Source organism: Cheilinus undulatus, linkage group 9, assembly GCF_018320785.1.
Source record: "Cheilinus undulatus linkage group 9, ASM1832078v1, whole genome shotgun sequence".
Classification (NCBI taxonomy): Eukaryota; Metazoa; Chordata; class Actinopteri; order Labriformes; family Labridae; genus Cheilinus; species Cheilinus undulatus.
This window is the reverse complement of record NC_054873.1, coordinates 33,197,643-33,218,748: the sequence shown is the minus strand read 5'-3', so window position 1 is coordinate 33,218,748 and position 21,106 is coordinate 33,197,643. Positions and strand designations below refer to the sequence as shown.

General features: G+C 38.9%; 1 protein-coding gene across 1 annotated transcript; it reads left to right on the top strand.

Moving 5' to 3' along the window:
• The first annotated feature begins 3,406 nt into the window (after positions 1 to 3,406).
• lrrc56 (leucine rich repeat containing 56) lies at positions 3,407 to 20,399 on the top strand. Its single transcript, XM_041796611.1, has 13 exons — positions 3,407 to 3,482; positions 3,756 to 3,932; positions 4,326 to 4,413; positions 6,046 to 6,106; positions 7,304 to 7,400; positions 10,319 to 10,516; positions 15,584 to 15,760; positions 15,846 to 16,074; positions 16,253 to 16,320; positions 16,975 to 17,117; positions 18,735 to 18,940; positions 19,040 to 19,384; positions 20,227 to 20,399. Exons 2-13 carry the CDS (start codon positions 3,768 to 3,770, stop codon positions 20,397 to 20,399), a joined length of 1,950 nt encoding a protein of 649 aa, XP_041652545.1. The 5' UTR covers positions 3,407 to 3,482; positions 3,756 to 3,767.
• The last annotated feature ends 707 nt before the right edge of the window (positions 20,400 to 21,106 follow it).

The window sequence follows — 21,106 nt, the reverse complement described above, 5'->3', positions numbered from 1 at the left end:
ATAGATCCGCCCCGGTTACCATGCATGTTACTGATGCATTCAAGGGCTGCAGGAAATATGGGAACTTTCCAAAAATTCTCGCATACATCGAAATAAGGCGAGCATTTTTGGATATATAAATACATTAATATAACTGCACTTAAAATTCTGTGGTGATACAGTGTCAATAAAATTATTCACCACCTTGAATGTTTACCTTTTTATTGTTTTTTTTTTTTAAATAAATCAATCATGGTCATTATAATTTAGCTTTTTTTAATCTTTTCTTTTTTTTTTTTTTTTTACCAAAAATGCAAGCCCCCCCCCCCAAATGTCAACGTGAAACCGATTCCTATAAAGTATGTGTAAAAAATTACCTAAATATTCACTCTCTTCAAAATGACTGACCTAATTTAACAGAGGTCCAGCCAGCTGGTGCTACTAGTCTCACAGTTAGTGAAATGGGGGTCACCTGAGTGCAGTGAATGTGTCTTAGTTGATTGTAGTGGAAAGACATATGTGTCTGAAAGGCTGGTTCAGTCACTGGTAAGTCAGTATTCCTGGCTACCATTGCACCATGAAAACAAATGAACACTCCAAGCAACTCAGAGAAAAGGTTATTTAAGAAATACAGCAGGAGTAAAATACAAAAAAAAACTTCCAAGACACTGAACATACTTACTTACCTTCAGCAGCCCCAGGCTATCAGATGCTGTCATTTATAAGAACATTTTTAAATGTCCCCCCATCTGAAATAACAGTTTTAAGTCATTTGAACACCTCACTTTTATTATCAAATCAAAAGATCCTGTTTTAATCATATTGATATACAGACTACCCAAACCCAACAATGCTTTTATTCAAGAGTTTTCAGAGTTTTTATCCCATTTTATTTCTAAATATGACAGAATTCTCATTTTGGGTGATTTTAATATACATGTATGCTGTCCCTCGCAAACTCTGTCCATTGATTTTATGGAAACTCTTGAATCTTTTAATCTCACCCAGGCGATACAGGAACCCACTCACTCTAAAGGCCACAAGCTTGATTTGGTTTTATACATTAGTCTTAATCCTGATGATTTTTTTACTAAGGATATCTGTTTGTCAGACCACAAACTGATTTTATTTAACATGGTTTTATCTCAGCCAGCTTTTACTGAAAATGCACCTGTTCTTAGAAGGGTTTTTAATTCAGTCTGCCGGTAAGTCTAAGGCGATCTTTGATTTTGCGTCTTTAACTGCCCTTAATCCAAATTTTAACACAGAAGAGCTTGTCTCTCTTTTTTTTATCACACTTATAAATTTGCCCTGGACCCTGTTGCACCTTTTAAAGAGAAAAGGTCAAACAGTACACCCCAGCCCTGGCTGACAGAGTCCATAAATGAACTAAAGAGGGACTGTAGAATAAAAGAAAGAAAATGGAAAAAGTAAGGTTTGTAAGTTTTTAAAGATATTTGGAAGAATGCAAGGGCAGTATTTTATTCTAATCTAATTTTAGTTAATCATTCTAATCCTGGAGTTTTAAGGTTTCAGAGCCTATCGCCAAAATAAAATCAATACTTAGCCAGTCAGACCATAACAAAATCCTCCATGCCTTCATCTTCTCCAGACTTGTTTACTGTAACTGTAAGTTTTAGAATTGATTTTAAGATTTTACTCATTACTTTTAAAGCACTGAAGGGCCTGGCTCCAAACTACCTAACAGAGCTTTTAACCCCCTATTATTATTATCTATTATCATCATTATGATTCTGATTAATATCTTTAACTGTCTAGAATTTTAATTTTCGTATGATGACTTGTTAACCTCTACACATTTACAGTTTTGATTTATATTCCATTCTGTCTCTTCCTAATATTTCAAATTCTTATACATTTCTGATCCTTAGGTTTCTTGTGTGTAGTTGGGTCCTGTGTTGCCTGGATTGGTTTAGATTATTCTGGGTTTTTATCCACTTTTATCATGGAATCTTACATATCTGGGTTTTTAAAATGTCTTCTAATTTGAGATCATTTTCGTGTTTAGAATGTTCTGCTAGTTTTTAAGATGTTGAAGTGACATTGCTGGCTGAGTTTTTCATGGATTCTCCAGTTGTTGGGCTTTTGTCTTTCTTGTGATGTTTTGCTGTTTGTGTTTGATGCTTCGTAATTGTGATTCTGCTTATTGTCCAAGCATTTTGTAAACCTCTGTTTTTAAAGGTGATATACAAATAAAGTTTATTATTATTATTATTACTATAACATCCCCTGATGTTGAATCTATCGACAAGAAATGGAAGGAATATGGCGCATGTGTAAATCTGCCCAGATCAGGCCGTCCTCAAAAACTGAGTGACTGTGCAAGAAGGAGGCGAGTGAGAGAGGCCACCAAGACAACTCTGACTAGTCTGAAGGAGTTACAGGCTTCAGCAGCTGAGATGAGAGAGACTCTGCATAAAACTGCTGCCTGGGTTCTTCACCAGTCAAAGCTTCATGGGAGAGCTGCAAAGAGAAAGCCACTGTTGAAGAAAACTCAGGTTACATCTCGACTAGAGTTCACCAAAAGGTATGTGGGAGGCTCCATGGTCAAGTGGAAGAAAGTTCTTTGGTCTGATGAGATCAAAATGGTGCTTTTTGGTCTTCAGACAAGATGCTAAGTTTGGCAAACACCACACACTGCACATCAACACAAACACACCATCCCCACTGTGAAGCATGGTGGTGGCAGCATTATGCTGTGGGGGTGCTTCTCAGCAGCCAGCTCTGGAATGCTTGTAAAGGTAGAGTGAAATGAATGCTTCAAAATAAAGGAAAATCCTGGAGGACAATCTTTTTCAGTCTATATGATTGATTTATAAAACCAATAAAAAGGGTAAAACATCCACAGGGTGAATGCTTTTTATAGGCACCATAAATCTAAAATTAAAAAGGACAGTATCTGTAAAGGTAATCAAATGAGAGACTGTGTGCATTCAACTTTAAGATTTTGCCTGAACCATGGATTTGACCTTGGGAAACATGCCTTGTTTTTTGTTTTTGTTTTTCAAATGCCCACCCTACTTCAAAAACTAGCCCTTTAGAACATGTCGGGAGATTTAGATTAGGATTTATCACTAAAAGGATTTTGAGCAAATACATATAAAACATCAAGCTAAAATACAAAAGAATTCGAACATTTACGTTATGTAAATATACAGAGCTTTAAAAGAACATTTGAATGCATCATGAGTCTAATGTGGGAGAGTTACGGTAGAACAGGCAGAGGTTTACAAATTAATCTCTGATTTAGCTGCAGAAATACGTTCAACTAAATGTTACTCATAAGAGGTGATGAGAAAGAGCTGTCACTTAGGCTAAATGATTCAAACTACAAGTCCCAGGAAACCACGGGGCTCTCCGTGCTGTATCCAGGAAGTCGCCTGTGGTTGTCAAGCAAACTTTTGCTTGCGGGATCAGACCTGGAAAAAGGAGTCGGAAAAAATGTTCTGAGTTATTTTTTGGTCTTCAGTTTCCTGCAGCAGGTAATTTATTTTACTTTTAAATATGTTGGACTAATATAAATCTATAACTGAAGGTCTCATTTTCTGAAAGTGGTTGGATAGTAGGCTATACTTCCCTCCCGTGTTAGCTTTTGTCAACATGCCTTTCCAAATCTTAATGCAATGTTGCTGCCAGTTGAACCCTAACACCAAATACGCTTATTGGTGGGTTATTGCTTCCTTTTTTAAAGCATGAGGCTGTTTGAGAACAAATAACAATTTGGTTCATATCCTTCATTTTGCATGTAATTCCAGGTACCCGTGAAGATGAGTTGTTGTCTTAGGTCTGTGCCTCAGGAGGTCCGACCTGGTACAGCACGGATCCAAGTGACAGAGCTCAGTGGATCAGGCAGCATCAACCCAACTCCAGCAACCAAGCCATGTGAGCACTCTGAAACAGCGGTGGAGGTTTACCTCACTCCAGAGAAGCTGGTAAGTCACTGATATTTAAAGCATGAAGTTGACCTACCATTACAATCTGTACTTTCTTTTTTTTTCTCTGGCTCAAGTTTTTGGTCTGTAAGCCTTGCTTTATCTCCAGTATTTGCTCTAAATATTACATTGCAAATTTCGACATGCAAAAAAGATTTAAACCCCACTTTTTCCATCCTGTCTGCATGATTTAAATGAAAGTATCACTGTTCTTGGCTGTATTGAAAAGGTTGTTGGCTAACATTTTTAGTTATACTTTTAGTGGACAAAATTAACATTGGCTATATTAAAATCACAAGTATACATCTATATTAAATAAAACTAAATTGACAACCACAGTTCATTGTGTCAGTACAGTTAAACTGGTTTGCTCTGCATTTCTGTTTTTCACAGGAGTGGTTGTGTGGAACTCAGGACCTCTCTAATGTCACTTCACTGGAGATCTGCATAGACACTCAAGAAATCATACTGGGTAACTTTGGTAAGATCTCCAAAAAAAAATCAGGTATTTCAAATTATAGGCAGAGGTGCAAAGTTTGCATTTTGCATTACTACATCTACTTTTTTTTCAACCACCGATGATGCTGTTTGTGTCCGACATAAGCCTGTCGTCGTCTTCCTTTTCTATCTTGCTCTTCTTTAGCCTTTAAACTCTTGCTCACATTACCCTCTTATGACGTCCACGATAAGAGGTCATAAAGTCAAATGCCAGGGATATCTGTTTTGATCCCTGTGTACCCTATATGGACAAAAATGTTTGGCCACCCCTGTTAATTATTTCATTCAAGGTTTTTTTTTTTTCAATCAGACCAGGTTCCAAGGATGTATATAATCAAGCACCTAGCCATGCAGTCTCCATTTGGAAACATTTGTGATACAAAATTGATCTTTCCGAAGAGCTCAAGTGTTGGTGCCTTGATGGATGCCACCTTTGCAATAAGACAGTTAGGGAAATTTCATCCCTGCTGGATATGCCACAGTCAACTGTAAATGATATTATTAGAAAGTGGAAGCATTTAGGACCAACAGCAACTCGGCCACAAAGTGGAAGACCACATAAAATCACAGAGCAGGGTCAACGACTGCTAAGGTGCATGGTGCGTAAAAGTGGCCAGTGCTCTGCTGAATTCGTAGCTGAGTTCTGAACTTCTACCTGTCTGACTGCATTATGCCGACTGTTAAGTCTGGTGGTGGAGGAGGGATATTGGTATGAGGCTGTTTTTCAGGATTTGGGCTAGGCCCCTTATCTCCAGTGAAGGACAATCTTAATGCTTCAGCATACCAAGACGTTTTGGACAATGCTATACTTCCTTTGCTGAAACAGTTTGGGGAAGTCCCTTTTCTATTCCAACATGACTGTGCCCCGGTGCACAAAGCGAGGACTATAAAGACATGGTTTGATGAGTTTGGTGTGGAAGAACTTGACGTCAGGTTGATGCCATGAATGTTTACAGTCTACAGATGAATGGGCATAAATTCCCACAGAAACACTCCAAAATCTTATAGAAAGCCTTCTAAGAAGAGTGGAAGCTGTTACGTGTGTATTTTATTTTTAATAACATATCAGTATTTAAAATTAGAGATTCAATAGTCATATTACATAAGTCATAGTGGTGATGCATTGCCGTATCAATATTTTGTCCCAGCCTCACCCTTACATTTGAACTATGCAACAGAAAGACTACCAAATATAAAGTAATGACTCCTGGCAGATGCTTTTAATGACTACACTGAAAATCAGTGTCAAGATTTGATAACCTAGGGGAAAAGAGGAATTACTATGACACACAAAGCATATCAGTAAATTTCCCGTCAGGTGTGCCAACCTCACCTCGAGGTGACTGAGCAGATAATTGTGGAGAAACATACTCATTGTGCTCACCTTTGTTCTTAGAAAATTCTAGATTGCACAATGAGCACAGGCATGACAGAGCAGTGTCCGTACATGTGTGATTCAGGCCCAGCCACTGAAGATGCACTTCCTTTTGTCTGGCTGAGGTTAAGCTCCTCAGTGAACTGGATTTGGAATAAAACAATTCAAACCTTTGAATACAAATGCTGCCTGTGTTTAGACAGTGATAGAAATGGCATCTTTTTTGATCTGATCTTATAGGTGCCTATTTGCCCAAGCTGGTGCAGCTGAAAATGAACAACAGCGTGATTATGTCAGTAAGGTAAGTGTGATGTTACATAACACCAACATCATCTTCTTGAATTTTTCTGGTTTAAACCTGTTCCCAGGAGAACACACGCACAATCCCTCTCATATTATGTTCACATTACCTAATGGAATACTTCAGGTTCTCAAGAAGCTCCAGTTCCCCAAAGACCAAGACAACGACAATGAAACGCAGTGTTTAACAAAACTGAATCGGTGTGACTGGTTTACACTTCTTGTCACTCACTCATTTTATATTTAGCTTATGTTATAAACACAGCAAGAGGACCTCTCCTTAAAGAGATCTGTAATTTGAGCTGGAGCAGCAATGAGTTCATAGGGATTTCTGTCATGCTTCACACTTGTTCTATGTGCTTGAAGACACTCCTCAACAAGAGTCCACAGATGCCGTAAAAAGACGGAGCTTTGAAACAGAATAGTAGGTCAAAAGTCATGGGCATGTGTACCTAATGAAAAGTGTTGTGCGGTTGCAGCGCAGGTGTATCTCTCTGCTGTGCTTCTGCCAAGGTTTTCCAACAGGGACTTGTGATACAGAATGGAGGCTGCATGTTGCTGCTTGTAAACCAACAGAAGTGGTGTTCAGAGCTGAGGTAGAAACATGTGAGGAACAGGTTCACCCACCTGCTTTACAATATGACACAGAGAGGTTGTGGAATATCAGTTTTGACAACAGATTTTTGAACCAGAACAGAGAAAAACACATTTTCTCCTTGAAAGTTTTACTAGTTTTGTTGCAGCCATGATTGTTTCATCAGAGCTACAGCGAGGAAAAGTGTTAAAGCTCCATGATGAGACACACAGACTCCCTCCTTATGAAAAGATTTGTTACCCAGTGTTACAGCTGGGGGATAAAGGAGTACACACAGAAAGATAGGATGCTGCCTGCTCCACCCTGAGAGTAGCAGAGCAGAGCCAGCCGGACGTGCGCTGCCTCTGATAACATTTCCTGCTCAGGGCTGTGGGAGCTGTGCTGTAGAGGGTGTTACAGGGCTGTAGATACACGGACAGAGACTCTGCTGGAAGGGTCAGAGCAGGGGTGTGCTGCAGAGACAAGTGGGCGGCAGAGGAGAGGCCTGAGAAAGAGCCTCTAGCTGCTGCAGCCAGGGGATTGGATAGCTTTTAACATGATTCACGGTGTTGTGTAACTCCCTCCCTGCCTCCAAATGAAGTTTGTGCTATTATGTCTCCTCAGAGACCTGGGAACCACCCTCTCCCACCTGCAGGTGCTGTGGATGTTTCGCTGCTCCCTACAGGACTTCGATGGCATTTCCACTTTCTCCGCCCTCAAGGTAGAATATTAGGTTGCAGATAGCTGTTAAGATTTTCATACAAAGATTTTCAGCTGGAAAAGAAGAAACACAAGCGCAATTATTTGTAATTTTATGTAAACTTTTAGGATGTGCCATTCTTTGACAGGTTTGGAGCTTGTTACTCGGTTTGTAAACTCCGCTGCTAGAAGTTGCTCAACAAAAAGAAGGTGACGGGTAGAGATGCTTATCTCTGGCCACCTCAGAGTGTTACTTGTTGTTTCGAACTGAGGACTCTGTCGAATAAAAAACATGTCATAAGGTGGTTTTACTTCCCCAAAAAGTTGGGGTGCTCTGTAAAATTTAAATAAAAGCTGTCCAATGGGGCGCAGATGGCCTGGTAGCAAGGTTGCACCCCATGTACACAAGCTGCCCTGGGTTCATGTCCAGCCTGAGGCTCCCTTCCCCCATGTTTCTCCCCCACTCTCTCATGCCCATTTCTGACTCTATCCACTGTACTCCTCTCTAAAATAAAGGCATGAAAAGACCCAAAATATATATTTTAAAAACACTGGATGAAACTAAGACATATGGTAATTTCCTGAAAAATATAAGCCCAGTTTTAATTTGAAGGCAGCATCATATCTTAAAAAGTAGGGACAGGGCCATGTATATAAAAAGCAATTGCTCTGGATGTCAATAGGAGACACAAATCTGTAAGTGTGCACTGACTCCTATTAACAATAAAATCTCATGTACCCAGCTTTGGTGGGTTAGGGGTTTTCTATTCTGCTAATTTTGACTTTTGTCTACTTTACATTTGACGAGTTCATTTGCAAAAACAGTAATCTTCATTCTGGTAAATAATGAGCTGAGAGTTAAAATGAACACTTTCAATTGAGATGTCTTCTGATCTAAAATCCATTTTGGTGCAAAATCTGATAAAGCCTGTGGGAAACTGGGTCAAAGTTCATGTTTTGTAGTAGAAGCCACATGCCGAAAAAACAGGGTTATCTGTCTTGCAAATAAGCCCTTCATTTGCAGAAGCAATTAAAAGTACGTCTTAGACATAAGGCTTGTGCGTCTTAGACATAAGGCTTGTGCGTCTTAGACATAAGGCTTGTAAGTGATGTAGTTTTGATGGTAATATTCTGTACGGTGCTGTGAAAAATATTTGCCCCCTTTCTGATTTCTTACTTTTTCCATATTTGCCAAACTTAGATGTTTCAGATCACATTAGGCAAACATAACCTGAGTTAATAGAAGTGCAGTTTTTTAATGTTTATTTTATTTATTAAGGGGAAAAAAATCCAAACTTACCTGGCCCTATGTGGAAAAGTAATACCCACCCTTGTTAAATCATAAATTAACTGTGATTAATCACATTTTACAGAAAGCTGAGTTCAATTTTAATAGCCACACCCAGGCCCGATTACTGCCAGACCTGTTGAATCGAAAAATCACTCAAGTTTAATCTGACTGACGAGGTGAAGTAGGCCAAAAGATATCAACAAGAAACACATCATGCCACGAGCTTAAGAAATTCAAGAACAGAAGAGAAAAATTATTGATATCTATCAGTCCAGAAAGGGTTACAAAGCCATTTTTAAGGCGTTGGGACTCCAGCAAACCATGGTGAGAGCCATTGTCCACAAATGGAGAAAACTTCCCAAGAAAACTTCCCTTCCCAGAAGTGGCCACTTTCAAAATTACTCTAAGAGTGCATTATTCACTCATACAGGAAGAAAGAAAAGAACCCAGAATAACATTTAAAGACCTGCAGTAAAGGTCAGTGTTTATGATTAGAGAACAAGAACAAGAACAAGACTGGGCTAAAATGGCATCTATAGAAAAAGTGCCAAAGCTAAAACCACTGCTGACCTAAAAGGACACACAAGCTCAATTCAGATTTTTTACATTATTTTTGGGACATTTTTTACTTTGTTTTATAGGACATCTGAAGAGAGACAGGAAATATGGGGAGAAAGAGTGGGGGGAAGACATCTACCAAATCAATGGTGACACCGGGAATCAATCCCGTGACCAGTGCATTGAGGACTACATGACTGCGTGTAGGTGCGTGCTCTACTAACGGAGTTACACCGAGGCCCAGCTCATCTCACATTTGACAAAAAAATCTTGATAAGCCCCAACACTTTTGGGAAAGTATTCTGTGGACTGGTGAGACAAAAGCGAAACTTTTAGGAAGGTGTGCATCTTGTTACATCTGGCTTAAAACTAACACAGCATTTTATCAAAAGAACATCATACCAACAGTAAAACATGGTGGAGGCAGTGTGATGTGTGGGGCCGCTTTGCTACTTCAGGACCTGGAAGACCTGCCGTAATTGATGGAACCATGAATTCTGCTCTTTACCGGAAAATCCTGAAGAATAATGTTCAACATCAGTTTGTGACCTCAAGCTCAATCGCACTATGGTTATTCAGCAGGGCAATGATTCACATTACACAACAGCGAGTCCTCCTCTGAATGGGTTAAAAAATGAAACAAAATGAAGGTTTTGGAGTGGCCTTGTTAAAGTCCAAACTTAAATCTAATTGAGATGTTGCAGCATGACCTTAAACAGGCTGTTCATGTTGAAAACCTTCAAATGTGGCTGAAATAAAATGATTCTGCACAGAAGAGTGGGCTAAAATTCCTCCTCAGTGATGTGAAAGACTCACTGACCGTTAACACAAATGCTAGTTTGCAGTTGTTGCCGCAAAGGGTGGCACAATCAGTTATTTGGTTTAGGGGACAATTACTTTTTCACATAGGCCCAGGAAGGTTTGGGTGGCTTTTTTCCACTAATGAATAAGATTATCATTAAATCACTGCATTTTGTATGACCTGAAGCATTTTAGTGACAAATACCTCAAAGAAAAAGAAATCAGGAAGGGCACAAATGGGACAGCACTGTATTTGTTTTTAATGTGTGCCTTCTCTTTCTGTCTTTCAGGAGTTGTATGCTGCCTATAACAATGTGTCAGACTTGAGTCCAGTTGGGATGCTGGAAAATTTGCAGCTGTTAGATCTGGAAGGGAACAGTGTGGACGACCTTGTCCAGATTCAGTATCTGGGGTTGTGTGGTAAACTGGAGAGACTCACATTAGAGGGAAACCCTTTGTGTGTGCGCCCTAACCCCACTGCCATCCAGGTAGGAATTTGGTCTGCTAAGATCAGCAATGTCATGATTGTCATTCGTATACAGATGTCACCACATGAGTAAAGAGATGAAACTTGAATTAGATCCATGGTTCCATAGAAGCCCTCCTCCACTGATAGAAATAAATTCTTTATTGACCCTGAAGGAAATTCAAATTCATTCACAGATGTCCATCAAAGACCATGAGAAATGCTAGAACTCACACAAAAGCTATGTTATTGTCAAAATAAAACTAGAGGGGGCACCGCACTTCAGGTTGGGAACCAATAAAGCACAACCCTAACTCCAAAAATGCTGTGATGGATTCGGTATGTGGTTTAGCATTGACTTGCTGAAATATGCAAGACCTTCCCTGACAGAGATATTGTAGCAGCATATGCTGTTTTAAAACCCTTACATACTTCTCAGCATGGATAGTGCCTTTCTAAAGGTATAAGCTATCCATGCCATAGGCACTAATGCAACCATCAGAGATGCAGGATTTTGAACTGGTTGCTGATAGCAAGCTGGATGGTTCCTCTCCCCTTAAGTCAGCAGGATACAGTGTCTATGGTTTCCAAAAACAAATTTTAAACTTTGATTCATTTGACCACAGAACAGTTTTCCATTTTTTCTTAGTCCATTTTAAATTAGCTTTGGCCCAGAGAAGACAGGAATGTTTCTGGATGGTGTTCACATATGGCTTCTTCTTTCATGTTACAGCTTTTACTTGCATTTGAGGATGGCATGATGAATTGTGTTGCCAGACAATGATTTCTGGAAGTGTTTCTGAGCCCATACAGTGATTTCCAGTACAGAATCAAGCCTGTTTTTGATGCAGTGCCAGCTGAGGGCCCGGAGATCATAAGCATCCTATACCGACCTCCAGCTTTGTCCTCTATGCTGTTTTTTTGCAGATTGATGAACCTTTGCGCATCTTTACTTCTGAGAGATTTTGCCTCTCTAAAATGCTCCTTTCACACCCAGTCATGGTCCTGATCAGTTGTCATGTGACCTTATTTGTAGCAAAATACTTCTCCAGGTGTTTTTCATAAGCACCACTTCCTTTTGCAGCCTTTTGTTGCCCCATTCCTACTTTTTTTAGATGCATTGCTGCCATCAAATTTAAATAAGCAAATATTTTTTTCATGAAATGGTAAAATTTTCAGTTCAGTTTCAACTTTTGTTCTTTTTTATGTTCTTTTGGGGAAGAAATATGGGTTTATGAGAGTTGCACGTCATTGCATTCATTTTTTTGTTTACATTTAAGCACCCTAACTTCATTGGAATGAGGGGTGTAGATAATCAAAAACCATGTTTAGCTTTAGAGATGCAATTATACACTCCAAAAAAGAACAAAAATTGTCAAAAGATCATGTTTTTGTGTGCCAAATTGATTAAATCTTTCATATTTTATTGACTTTAATTGTGCTAAAGGTATGGCAACATCCCATTTGAATGCTGAATATTATCATTTCTCTTTGCTTGACATGGCTCTCTGTCCTTGTCAGGCTTGTTGTTTGTCCTCTGTGATCCTGCAGACACAGATATTTGCCAAATAAGCATTTTTCAAAGGGAGTATATTGCAATCGGAGACATCAGGCAGAGCCAAAATTAGCTACAAAAGTCATGTATCCTTCTGTGCCTGCGTTTAAGACAATCTGTTGTTAAAAATCAGCAGTTTATTCAAAATTCAGGAGATGATACTCTCTTAACAATGAAAGAAAAACCCCTAATGGATGTGTGTTTTACATGCTTATTGAACAATTTTATAGATTTTATCCTTATCTAGATCAACACACCTAAAGAACAACAGCAGAATTCACTAAACGATGCAGATTATTTCAACCTGATGTAGTCAGTGTTTCATATTATGCAAGAATTTGAGGCATTGAAATCTGGAACAGTTAATACTTGAATATAAGATTGAGAAAGTTTGGAAAGCTCCTGTAACTGTACATTTTCAAAACCCCCTTTGTCAAAGCAACATCCTGTTTTGATGAAGGTATCATTCAGTTAGTCATCTCTGCCTGTGCTCGCAGGCTGTCAGCCCTCATTGCTCTGTCAGATATTGAGTGTAATGTAATTAGCGTGAACTAAGACATGAAAGTGTCTGTGTAATCTCAGCGCTGCATCCTGTGTCTTCCCCACACCAGATAGCACAGTGGGAGCGCAGGAGGCTTCAGGATAATCAAACATAACCACACGACTTACAGGCTCCTTTTGTGGAGGCGTCCTGACATTGAAATCATGTTTAATTATTACATTACAGTTTCTGAAAATTGATGAATGCGGCAGCTCGCCACAGACTAATCTAATAACACTGAGTGAAGCCTTGGGAAGAAGCTGCATTTCCACCTTTTGCTGATTAAGAACACAGTGTGCTGTGAGTTTTTGGGCTGCTGTGAATGTGTTTATTTACACCCACCAGTAGAGCATTAATTAGGAAACTGGGGCAGTGAGGGGAGATGCTGAGCTGAATATGCATTAGGCCTGTGCTTTGTAGTGACTGAGGGCTTCTTGGGTTTGCTCTCTTGCCAAACTATCACTCCTCCTGCTCTCTTGCTTTCCATCACACACATCCGTTCACTTCCTCTGACCCATGCCTCATTCTCCTCCTCTTTTCTCCTTGGTTTCCTCTCTGCCAGCCCTTCACTTCTTTTTTCATTCATTGCATCTGTGTGGTTTGTTGAAGGGGCCGGAGTGCCAGGCTCAAATTTGATTGCTAAATGGTTTAGTGATTCTCAGGACTCTCTGCTCCCTCTTTCTCGCTCTCCCTGTGCTGATAAAAGTCCAGACCTCAATGCAAAATCCCATTTTTAGACTTACTCTAGTTATTTACCTGCACAGTTTTATGTCTATTATTCTTTTTTAGAAGTAATGTGACATCAAAGCATGATGATGTTAAAATTAAGTTCTCAAAGGCACAATAAAGACTGGGGTATACATTATCTTAAAGCCCATGTGAGGGCTTTAACTAACATTAAACCCCCTGGTTTAGTTAATGTTAATAATAGTACATAAAAAGAAATTGTGCCACTAATGATTCTACAGATCACACTGAGGCATCATTTTTAATTTCTGTCTATTTTAAGTGATGCTTTTAGACACATTTAGAACCATTATCCACTTGCTGCTGCTTGTGCATCATGATTTGGGCCATTCTTTTTCCCCTTTACTTGCTTTTCTTTTCAGATGATGATATTTAAACACCAAATAAAGCTATAGAATATCGAATATAGAATAGAGTAGGAATAGAATCTGCGACTGGCCTTTGAAAATAAAGGCTACATACCATTTTGCTGATCAGACAGAGCTTCTCATTTGGTATACAAATGAGAGCCATTTAAGTGAAATAAGCAGAACATTTGCTGTGTATTAATTAGATGAAAATCAGTTTTTGCTGTTATACATTTTTTATAAAATAACACATGAAAGCTTTTATGTGTGCTTTGACTGGTGGACTAGCTCTGATGTGTTTTGTTGCAGACAATCAGCAAGCCTATGTTTACTGGTAGCTTCCCTAGGACTACAGATCATATTTGGTAATTTAGCTGCACAATATTGAACAATATTGGACAATATTATGCAATATTTTTGCAGATATCCAATATGCCAATATTTACAAATTCATTTTAGCTGATACCGATATGGAGACGATATATGCAGTAAATGTAGCTCAGGCCTAAATCTTCAGTGCTTCATGCACATTTTAATATCTTAGAAAGGAGTATAACCACCAAAGAAAAAGTGTTCAGATCTTAGAGCAGCAATCTTTTTGTAATTCCTGACATCAGACTGAAAACAAAATGGGACGGAGTGTTTGCAGTGAGGGCCTCAGAACTGTAGAACAATCTGCCCCAGGAGATCAGATTAGCAGTCAGTGATCTTGTTTTATCTCTTCTTAGGACAGATTGAAGAGCCTATCCTGAGTAGATTTTTAGTTTTCTATTTCTATTGATCGTCCTTTCACTTCCAGGACACTGTTGTAAATGGGATTCTTAATTTCAATTAGGTTTTCCTTCTTAAATAAATTCAAATAAATAAATAACTTATTAGTTATGACCTGCCTGTTTTATGTTTTTGTTATTTACTGCTGTCCTTTAAAGTACTTTGCCTGAGGAAGTTATTGTAGATTAAAGTTATTAAAGTTCATCATTGGGAACTGAACAGTGTGCAGACCTCCTACCCTCCTCTTTTTTGCAGTCGATTATTTTCTTGTCCTGCACCTGTATACATTTTGCCTGGTTGCATGCACGCTTGTTTTCCTTTAAACACTGGATGATTTACATTGATGAGTATTCCTGATATTTTGATTAATTTGCTTGTCAAAATGTAATTAATTAAATAAATCGAATAAATACTGTATTCCAAACCAGTGGTTTGACTGGTGGGTCAAAACACAAAAGTGGGTCACATAGCCTTTTTCTATGGGTTGCACCTGGAGGAAAATTTGAGGCAAAAAGTCTAAGAAAATGTTTTACAGCATGCTTATGTTATCTTGTCTTGTTTGATTTGTCACGTTGTTTTTGCTGTCTGAGGTCCAGACAGTATTATTTTTCATTGAATGATTCTGATTGGTTGAAAGTATTTGAAAATCAGGTCCCAATTTCACATCGAGGAGTTAATGTTGGGTCCTGAGGCTCTGCCTGTTAAGAGCCATTGTTCTAAACTAACGTGAGCTACAGTGAGAGGTCAGATGAATTGGAGGACTGTGCTTCACCAGTGAGGATTCTCATTTGTGTTTAGGTTAAGTTAAAAAACAGTGTTGAAAGATTATATAAAAAGACAACATATCTCAAATTCCAACTTTAGGAGGACAAAACACTAACTTTTCAATAGTTTGTTTTTCTCACATCACCATAAACAAACACTTTTACATCTCGGCTAAAGATCCTCTTTAGAGCAGTGGTTCCCAAATGAAGTTGAAGATGTTACACTATGCATTGATCTTTACAGTCAATTTCATCCAAATTACTGTTCTATTATCTGAAACAGAACATATCCATTTATTGTAAGGTGTGACACATCTTTGGATTCATTCCTCCTCCTGTCATTTGTTTCCTCCTTTCTCTCCAGACGGCAGACTATAGTTATCGTTCTGTGGTGAGGGAGTTGATCCCTCAGCTGCGTTACCTTGACAATATCAGGGTGGAGGAGGAGGGGCGTAGCTGCTGTGGCACCATGGGAGAAGAGTGGTCCATTCTCCGAAACTCCATCAGAGACTTTAACTCCCCTCAGGCTGCAGATGACGGTGTGTATAGAGATGCTGTTTATAGTCATTGATCACCTCACAGTTGATCATTGCTGTTGATTTAAATGGACTTTTGTCTTTGCTGAGGCGACAGCAGGCAGTGCAGGTTCTCACAGGAGACCTGGCTCAGCCGGGCACCCTGCTTCCAGCCTCTCCTGTGTGTGCCCCCGGTCCTTAGCCAGCTCCAGACCTCTCTCTGGATACAGACCCATGTCAGCGAACAAACTGGGAGTTCTCTCTCCTCCTGGATCCAGACCCAGTTCTGCAGACTCAGATCTAGCAACAGTGGAAGCAGAGACCAGCAACCTCACGCATGGTCAGGCACTCACCCATGTGAACTGTCTCCAACTTTACATGATAGTTTTATTTCCAGTTCCCCTTAATGAGTATCACCCTTTCACTACGATCTTTACCCAACAGTGCCACCAAGGGGACCATTTTGTGTCAAAACCAGTGTCAGTCACTGAAATTTGACTATCTGTTGTTTTTTAAAGGAGCTGGCAAAATCCTGTTCTGTGGCAACCCAGTCCAGGCGATTCGAGCAAGGCGAGAAAAATTAAGGGTAGGTGTTGAGTGCTGGAAGAAGATACAGCAAAATTCATTCAATTAGGTGAGAAAATGTAGTTTTTGAGGGAAAATCCACATCACAGTTTATGTAATTAGGAATAAAACCACACAAATCAATCATCTTTTAGTCTGTTTTACATAGTAGCTTTCATTGTCAGGTGAGGGGAATGACAACCTTATTAGGATTAAGAGGCTGTTTGTCATGTCCTCATAAAAGTTAATTATAAGCAAGAGTCACTGCATCAGTGACAGAGGATCTGCTGCTCTCACTGTATGCGTGCACCTCTAATACTATGTTATAGTCAGTTTACATCCTTCTTATTTTATTCTCCCATCCCTCCTTTCTTCTTACTCTTATGCACATAACTCTTAGGCCATTGCATTTTTCATATCTCCTCTCATTAACCATACAATTTTGCACAATTACTAAGACACTTTTTTTGCAATTTCTTGATTTTGCTAAAAGAATCAGAGGATTTATTAATTTAGTTTAAAAACTGGATTATGTATTTACACTAGGTTTCTTTTTTTTTTACATTTTGCAAAAATCATGCTAATTGCAAAGCAAGTAATCATTGACTACAGAAAATAGTATTTTGTGTTTTAACAACTATGAAAAGCTATATTATTTGTCTCCTTTGTCGCAAAGACAGCACCTGCCAAGTCTACTTTCACCCCTTGTAACCTGCCCATCCATGTGCCGGAGCACACGTATGATCTGGAGGAGCCAGATGTTGTGGAGCGTGATGATGTGTTTGCTATGTTGAGAACCTGGAGGGAGCAGCACAACAGGTACCAGTTTCTTACACTACATGGCCTATTTATTTCTTATTTTGGACACATAATCAACAGAAATTTTGCAGAGATTTATGCATGTGTGTATGTGTGTTGGGGGTGCTTTGAAATTTTTTGGCACTGTCATAGGAATTTGAGGAACATATTTGTAAATTGTTGGAAATTTGATTGGAAATTTCAGTAGGGAATATCCTTTGATATTTCCTGAATTGTCGTTGAATTTTGGGGGAATTTTTGGGGATTTTGAGAGTGAATTTATTTGTATTTTTTCCTGAATTTGATTAGATATTTGGGGGGAATTTACTTGGGCATTTTCAGTAATTATCATAGAATTTTTGGTAAAATTGTTCATGAATCTTAAGGCTTTTTTTTTAAATATACTAAAATGTTTGGGGAATATATGAGGACATTTCACGGTATTTTAAGGGATTTTTTAATTTTCACACAATTTTTTGGTGTAGTCTTACAAATTTTAGGGAGTTTAGGGGGATTCTTATTTGTTTCGGGATTCTCTCACTATTTTAAAGGGAATTTTCTAGGAGGAAATTTTGTTCATACTTGGCCTTAACAAGTTTTTGTGGTCCATCATCAGAAAAAGGACCACACTCGATGCCACTGAAAGACTGACTCCATTCCTTACTTACTGACTAAACAGCAACCTACCAACTGGCTGACGCACACTAAAATGTATTTAAATTTTAAAAAATCAAAATTTTTAACATTTTGTACGGTAAGATAAGCCTGTTGTCCTCATATGCAGACATCATTTTTGTAAAAACCACTTCCTGCTCAAAGACTTTTGTACTAATCAGGTCCTACTGTTTCCAAATAATTGAGAAACTAAAAATGCATGCTAAACAAAAACTTAGGTCTCAGGAGGATGTAAAGTTAACAAGATATTAAATTTCATTGAAACATGTTGATGCCAAAATGGATTGTGTTTTGAATAAAATTAGGCTTCCTTGAATTAACAAAGCATTTTTAGATTACTAAAAACGGTTTATTAGTGTTATCAGAGTTTGTTCCATTTATATCGAAAGTCAGAGGGAATGACATCACATCCAAGTTAACCATGTTCTGCTTCTACCCTTTAAATTCAGGGTCACTGGCGTTCCTCAGACTGTCCTGGTCAGAATTAAGAGTTCAGTGGGGGTTCAAGATGACACATCCGATTAGAATCTCAGAATTCCTGACTTCTGAGATCAAATGGAGAACACCATGATTTAAAATATAAATGCAGTACTTATTTAAATTATTTCATACTTTTAAAGTACCCTAGTTGTGAGTAAGATGTGCTGGGTTTTAATAAATTAGACTTGAATAGATTACTTGAAAAACTGTAATTATTTTATCTCATATTTAGATGTTTTTAAAGATAGTTTTACTTGACAGACTTATTACATAGTATCTGAACAACAAAAATAAGCTTAATCCAACATAATTGTCGCAAGGGCTTTTAAACTTAGGTACACAGATGCACAGTCAGAGAGTTGTAGGTGGGGGTGCTTTCTGTATTCATTGGAGAAAAGTGTGCTTTATGATATCTGTGGATAATAGGCCTCAAAATGAAAGAAGCAGCCTCTTTACAGCATTAAAACTCATGTTGTTTTTCAGACGTCTTCAGGCTATAGAGACAGAACGACGGCCACAGGTCCTAGCTATTCATCACAGTGATGAGGAAGAGGGTGAAGATGATGATGAAGGAGAAGGCTTTGGTGGTGAATGGAGTGACAGCAGTGATCAAAGGCATGAGGAAAAGACACACAGTGGCGACACTAATAATGTCTCTCCAGATTCATCTTTCCAGTCTCTTTCCCCAGGTGAAAATTCACTGAGAAAGAAACATGTTGTGGTTTTAAAAGAGCATCTAAGGATATATGCTTACTAAACATTTGCTGCTGATTTTATTTGTTTTGCAGACCTGCAACACAGAGAATCTGTATCCCCAAACATGGCTCGATTGTCCCTGTCTCTGAACACAACGCTGTTCCCGTCTCCCCCTCTCTGTGCCACAGCAGCTATCTGTAACAGAAAACCACAAGGGATCCGTGCACGCAGGCTTCGACTCAGCCAGACTAATATAGGAAATATATCTCATTTAAACAGAGGAGGGGGCTCTCCTGGAACACATTTAACCACAGGAGACACAGACCTGACACCTGAAGGGTTCCAGCAGGAGACCAGGATCGATGTTCAGCTAATGCCCTCAAGTGCACACAAACCCCAACCACCCCAAATGACTGCACTCAGGGAAGGGATCACAGGTTTAAGGTATGGCATACATACAGATTCTGTTAATGTATCCTTCATGATGAATTTAACTGATAAATGTTAAACTCCTGCCTGTAACTTTAATAAAACATTACCATGTACAGTCACTGATCACTTTATAAGGCATGGCAGTAACCAATGCATTCAGGCATGTAGGAAGGGCCAAGATGATCTGCTGAAGTTCAAACCAAGCATCAGAATTGGGAATAGCTGATTTAGCTGATTTGAAAAGGCCATGGCTGTTGTCAGTCTGGCATGCCTCATCAGACCAAGCTTTTTTTTTTTTTTTTTTTTTTTTTGCAATCTTCTATTGTCCAATTTTAGAGTCTGTTTGAGCTGTAGCCTCAGTTTCCAGTTTGTAGCTGACAGGAGTGGTACCCTGGGTGATCCTTTGGTGCTGTAACCCATTTGTTTCAAGGTTCTACCCATTCTCCTCCAACCTCTGACATCAACAAGGCATTTAGCTTAGAGAACTGCAACTTGATATTTTCACTTTATTGGACCACACTCTGTCAACCATGAGATGGTTGGATGTGAAAATCCCACTGGATCAGCAGTTTGTGAAAGACTCAGACCAGCCCATCTGGCACAAACAACCATGGTACATTTAGAGTCACCAAAATCATTCTTTACCACTCTGATGCCTGCTGGTACATCAGCAAATCACTGACCATGTCTACATGCCTAAATGTGTTGTTTCTGTCAACTGATTAAATATTTTTGTTAATAAGGTATACCTAATAAAATGATCTGTGAGTGCACTATTTTTTGTTGACTAAACATTTTTAAATCTCATGGGAAGTTATTAAGACTCTATCTTTCTCATTCAGTACAGAGAGGGACTGGTGTGGTGAACAAACTGGCAACAAACATCATCAGACTTTCCAGAAGTCCAGACTTGTGGATAGACCAGCTATGACTCGTCCTCACACAGCCAGAGCAGCTCTCCAAAAACACCTCCAGCACCACACACTTCAGACCTGCAGAGGGAGCTCACAGCCAGACTGACACCACAGAGGTTGGGCTGCCAGGCCAGTTACCAGTATAAGTTTGACTATTCAGTGATCTTAGAATATATGGAAAGCAGTTTGAGCGTTTGGCATGGGCAGTGGTTGTAAAGGAGATGACTATTGTACTCAAGTTGAAGAACTGTTACTCTGATTAAAATTTACTTGAGTAAAAGTAGACATTCTGGTCTATAGATCAACTCAAGTAAAAGTTAAAAGTATTTAATTTAAAGTTTACTTTTTTTTACTGATCACTGAGTAGGTACTGAGGAGTTGTGCAGTAAACATGATCTTTCCTCACTGACAAGAACACAAGTGGATAGATTTCCAACCAGGTGGTTCAGGTAAAGTCACACCTCTACAACAAAGTCAAATACACAGATTTACAGTGTTAATTAAACATTTATTTAGTAAAATTTAAAACTTTTAAAGTGCTTATACTGGTTCACACTATATACAAATTTAGTTACACTTCACTTGTGAAAGTGTTAATTATTAGTAACTCTTGAAAATCTGTGGGAAGGTGTGTCTTCTCTTTCAAGAACAAAGCAGAGATTCAACCTCATAGCAAGAAAATACATACTGATGAATATGCACATATAGTGTCACAAGCGGGGACTCTAACGTACTGGATAACTTCACTCACAGTGCAAATGTGTGTCACATCAAAAACAACAATGATCCATCAGAAACATGAGCAAAAGAACC

Excerpts from the sequence above, each read along its gene's own strand:
- lrrc56 (XM_041796611.1), top strand. The coding sequence starts at position 3,768 with ATGAGTTGTTGTCTTAGGTCTGTGCCTCAGGAGGTCCGACCTGGTACA. Across the intron at positions 10,517-15,583 it reads CTAACCCCACTGCCATCCAG|ACGGCAGACTATAGTTATCG; the intron begins GTAGGAATTTGG and ends CTTTCTCTCCAG. Across the intron at positions 16,321-16,974 it reads CAAGGCGAGAAAAATTAAGG|ACAGCACCTGCCAAGTCTAC; the intron begins GTAGGTGTTGAG and ends TTTGTCGCAAAG.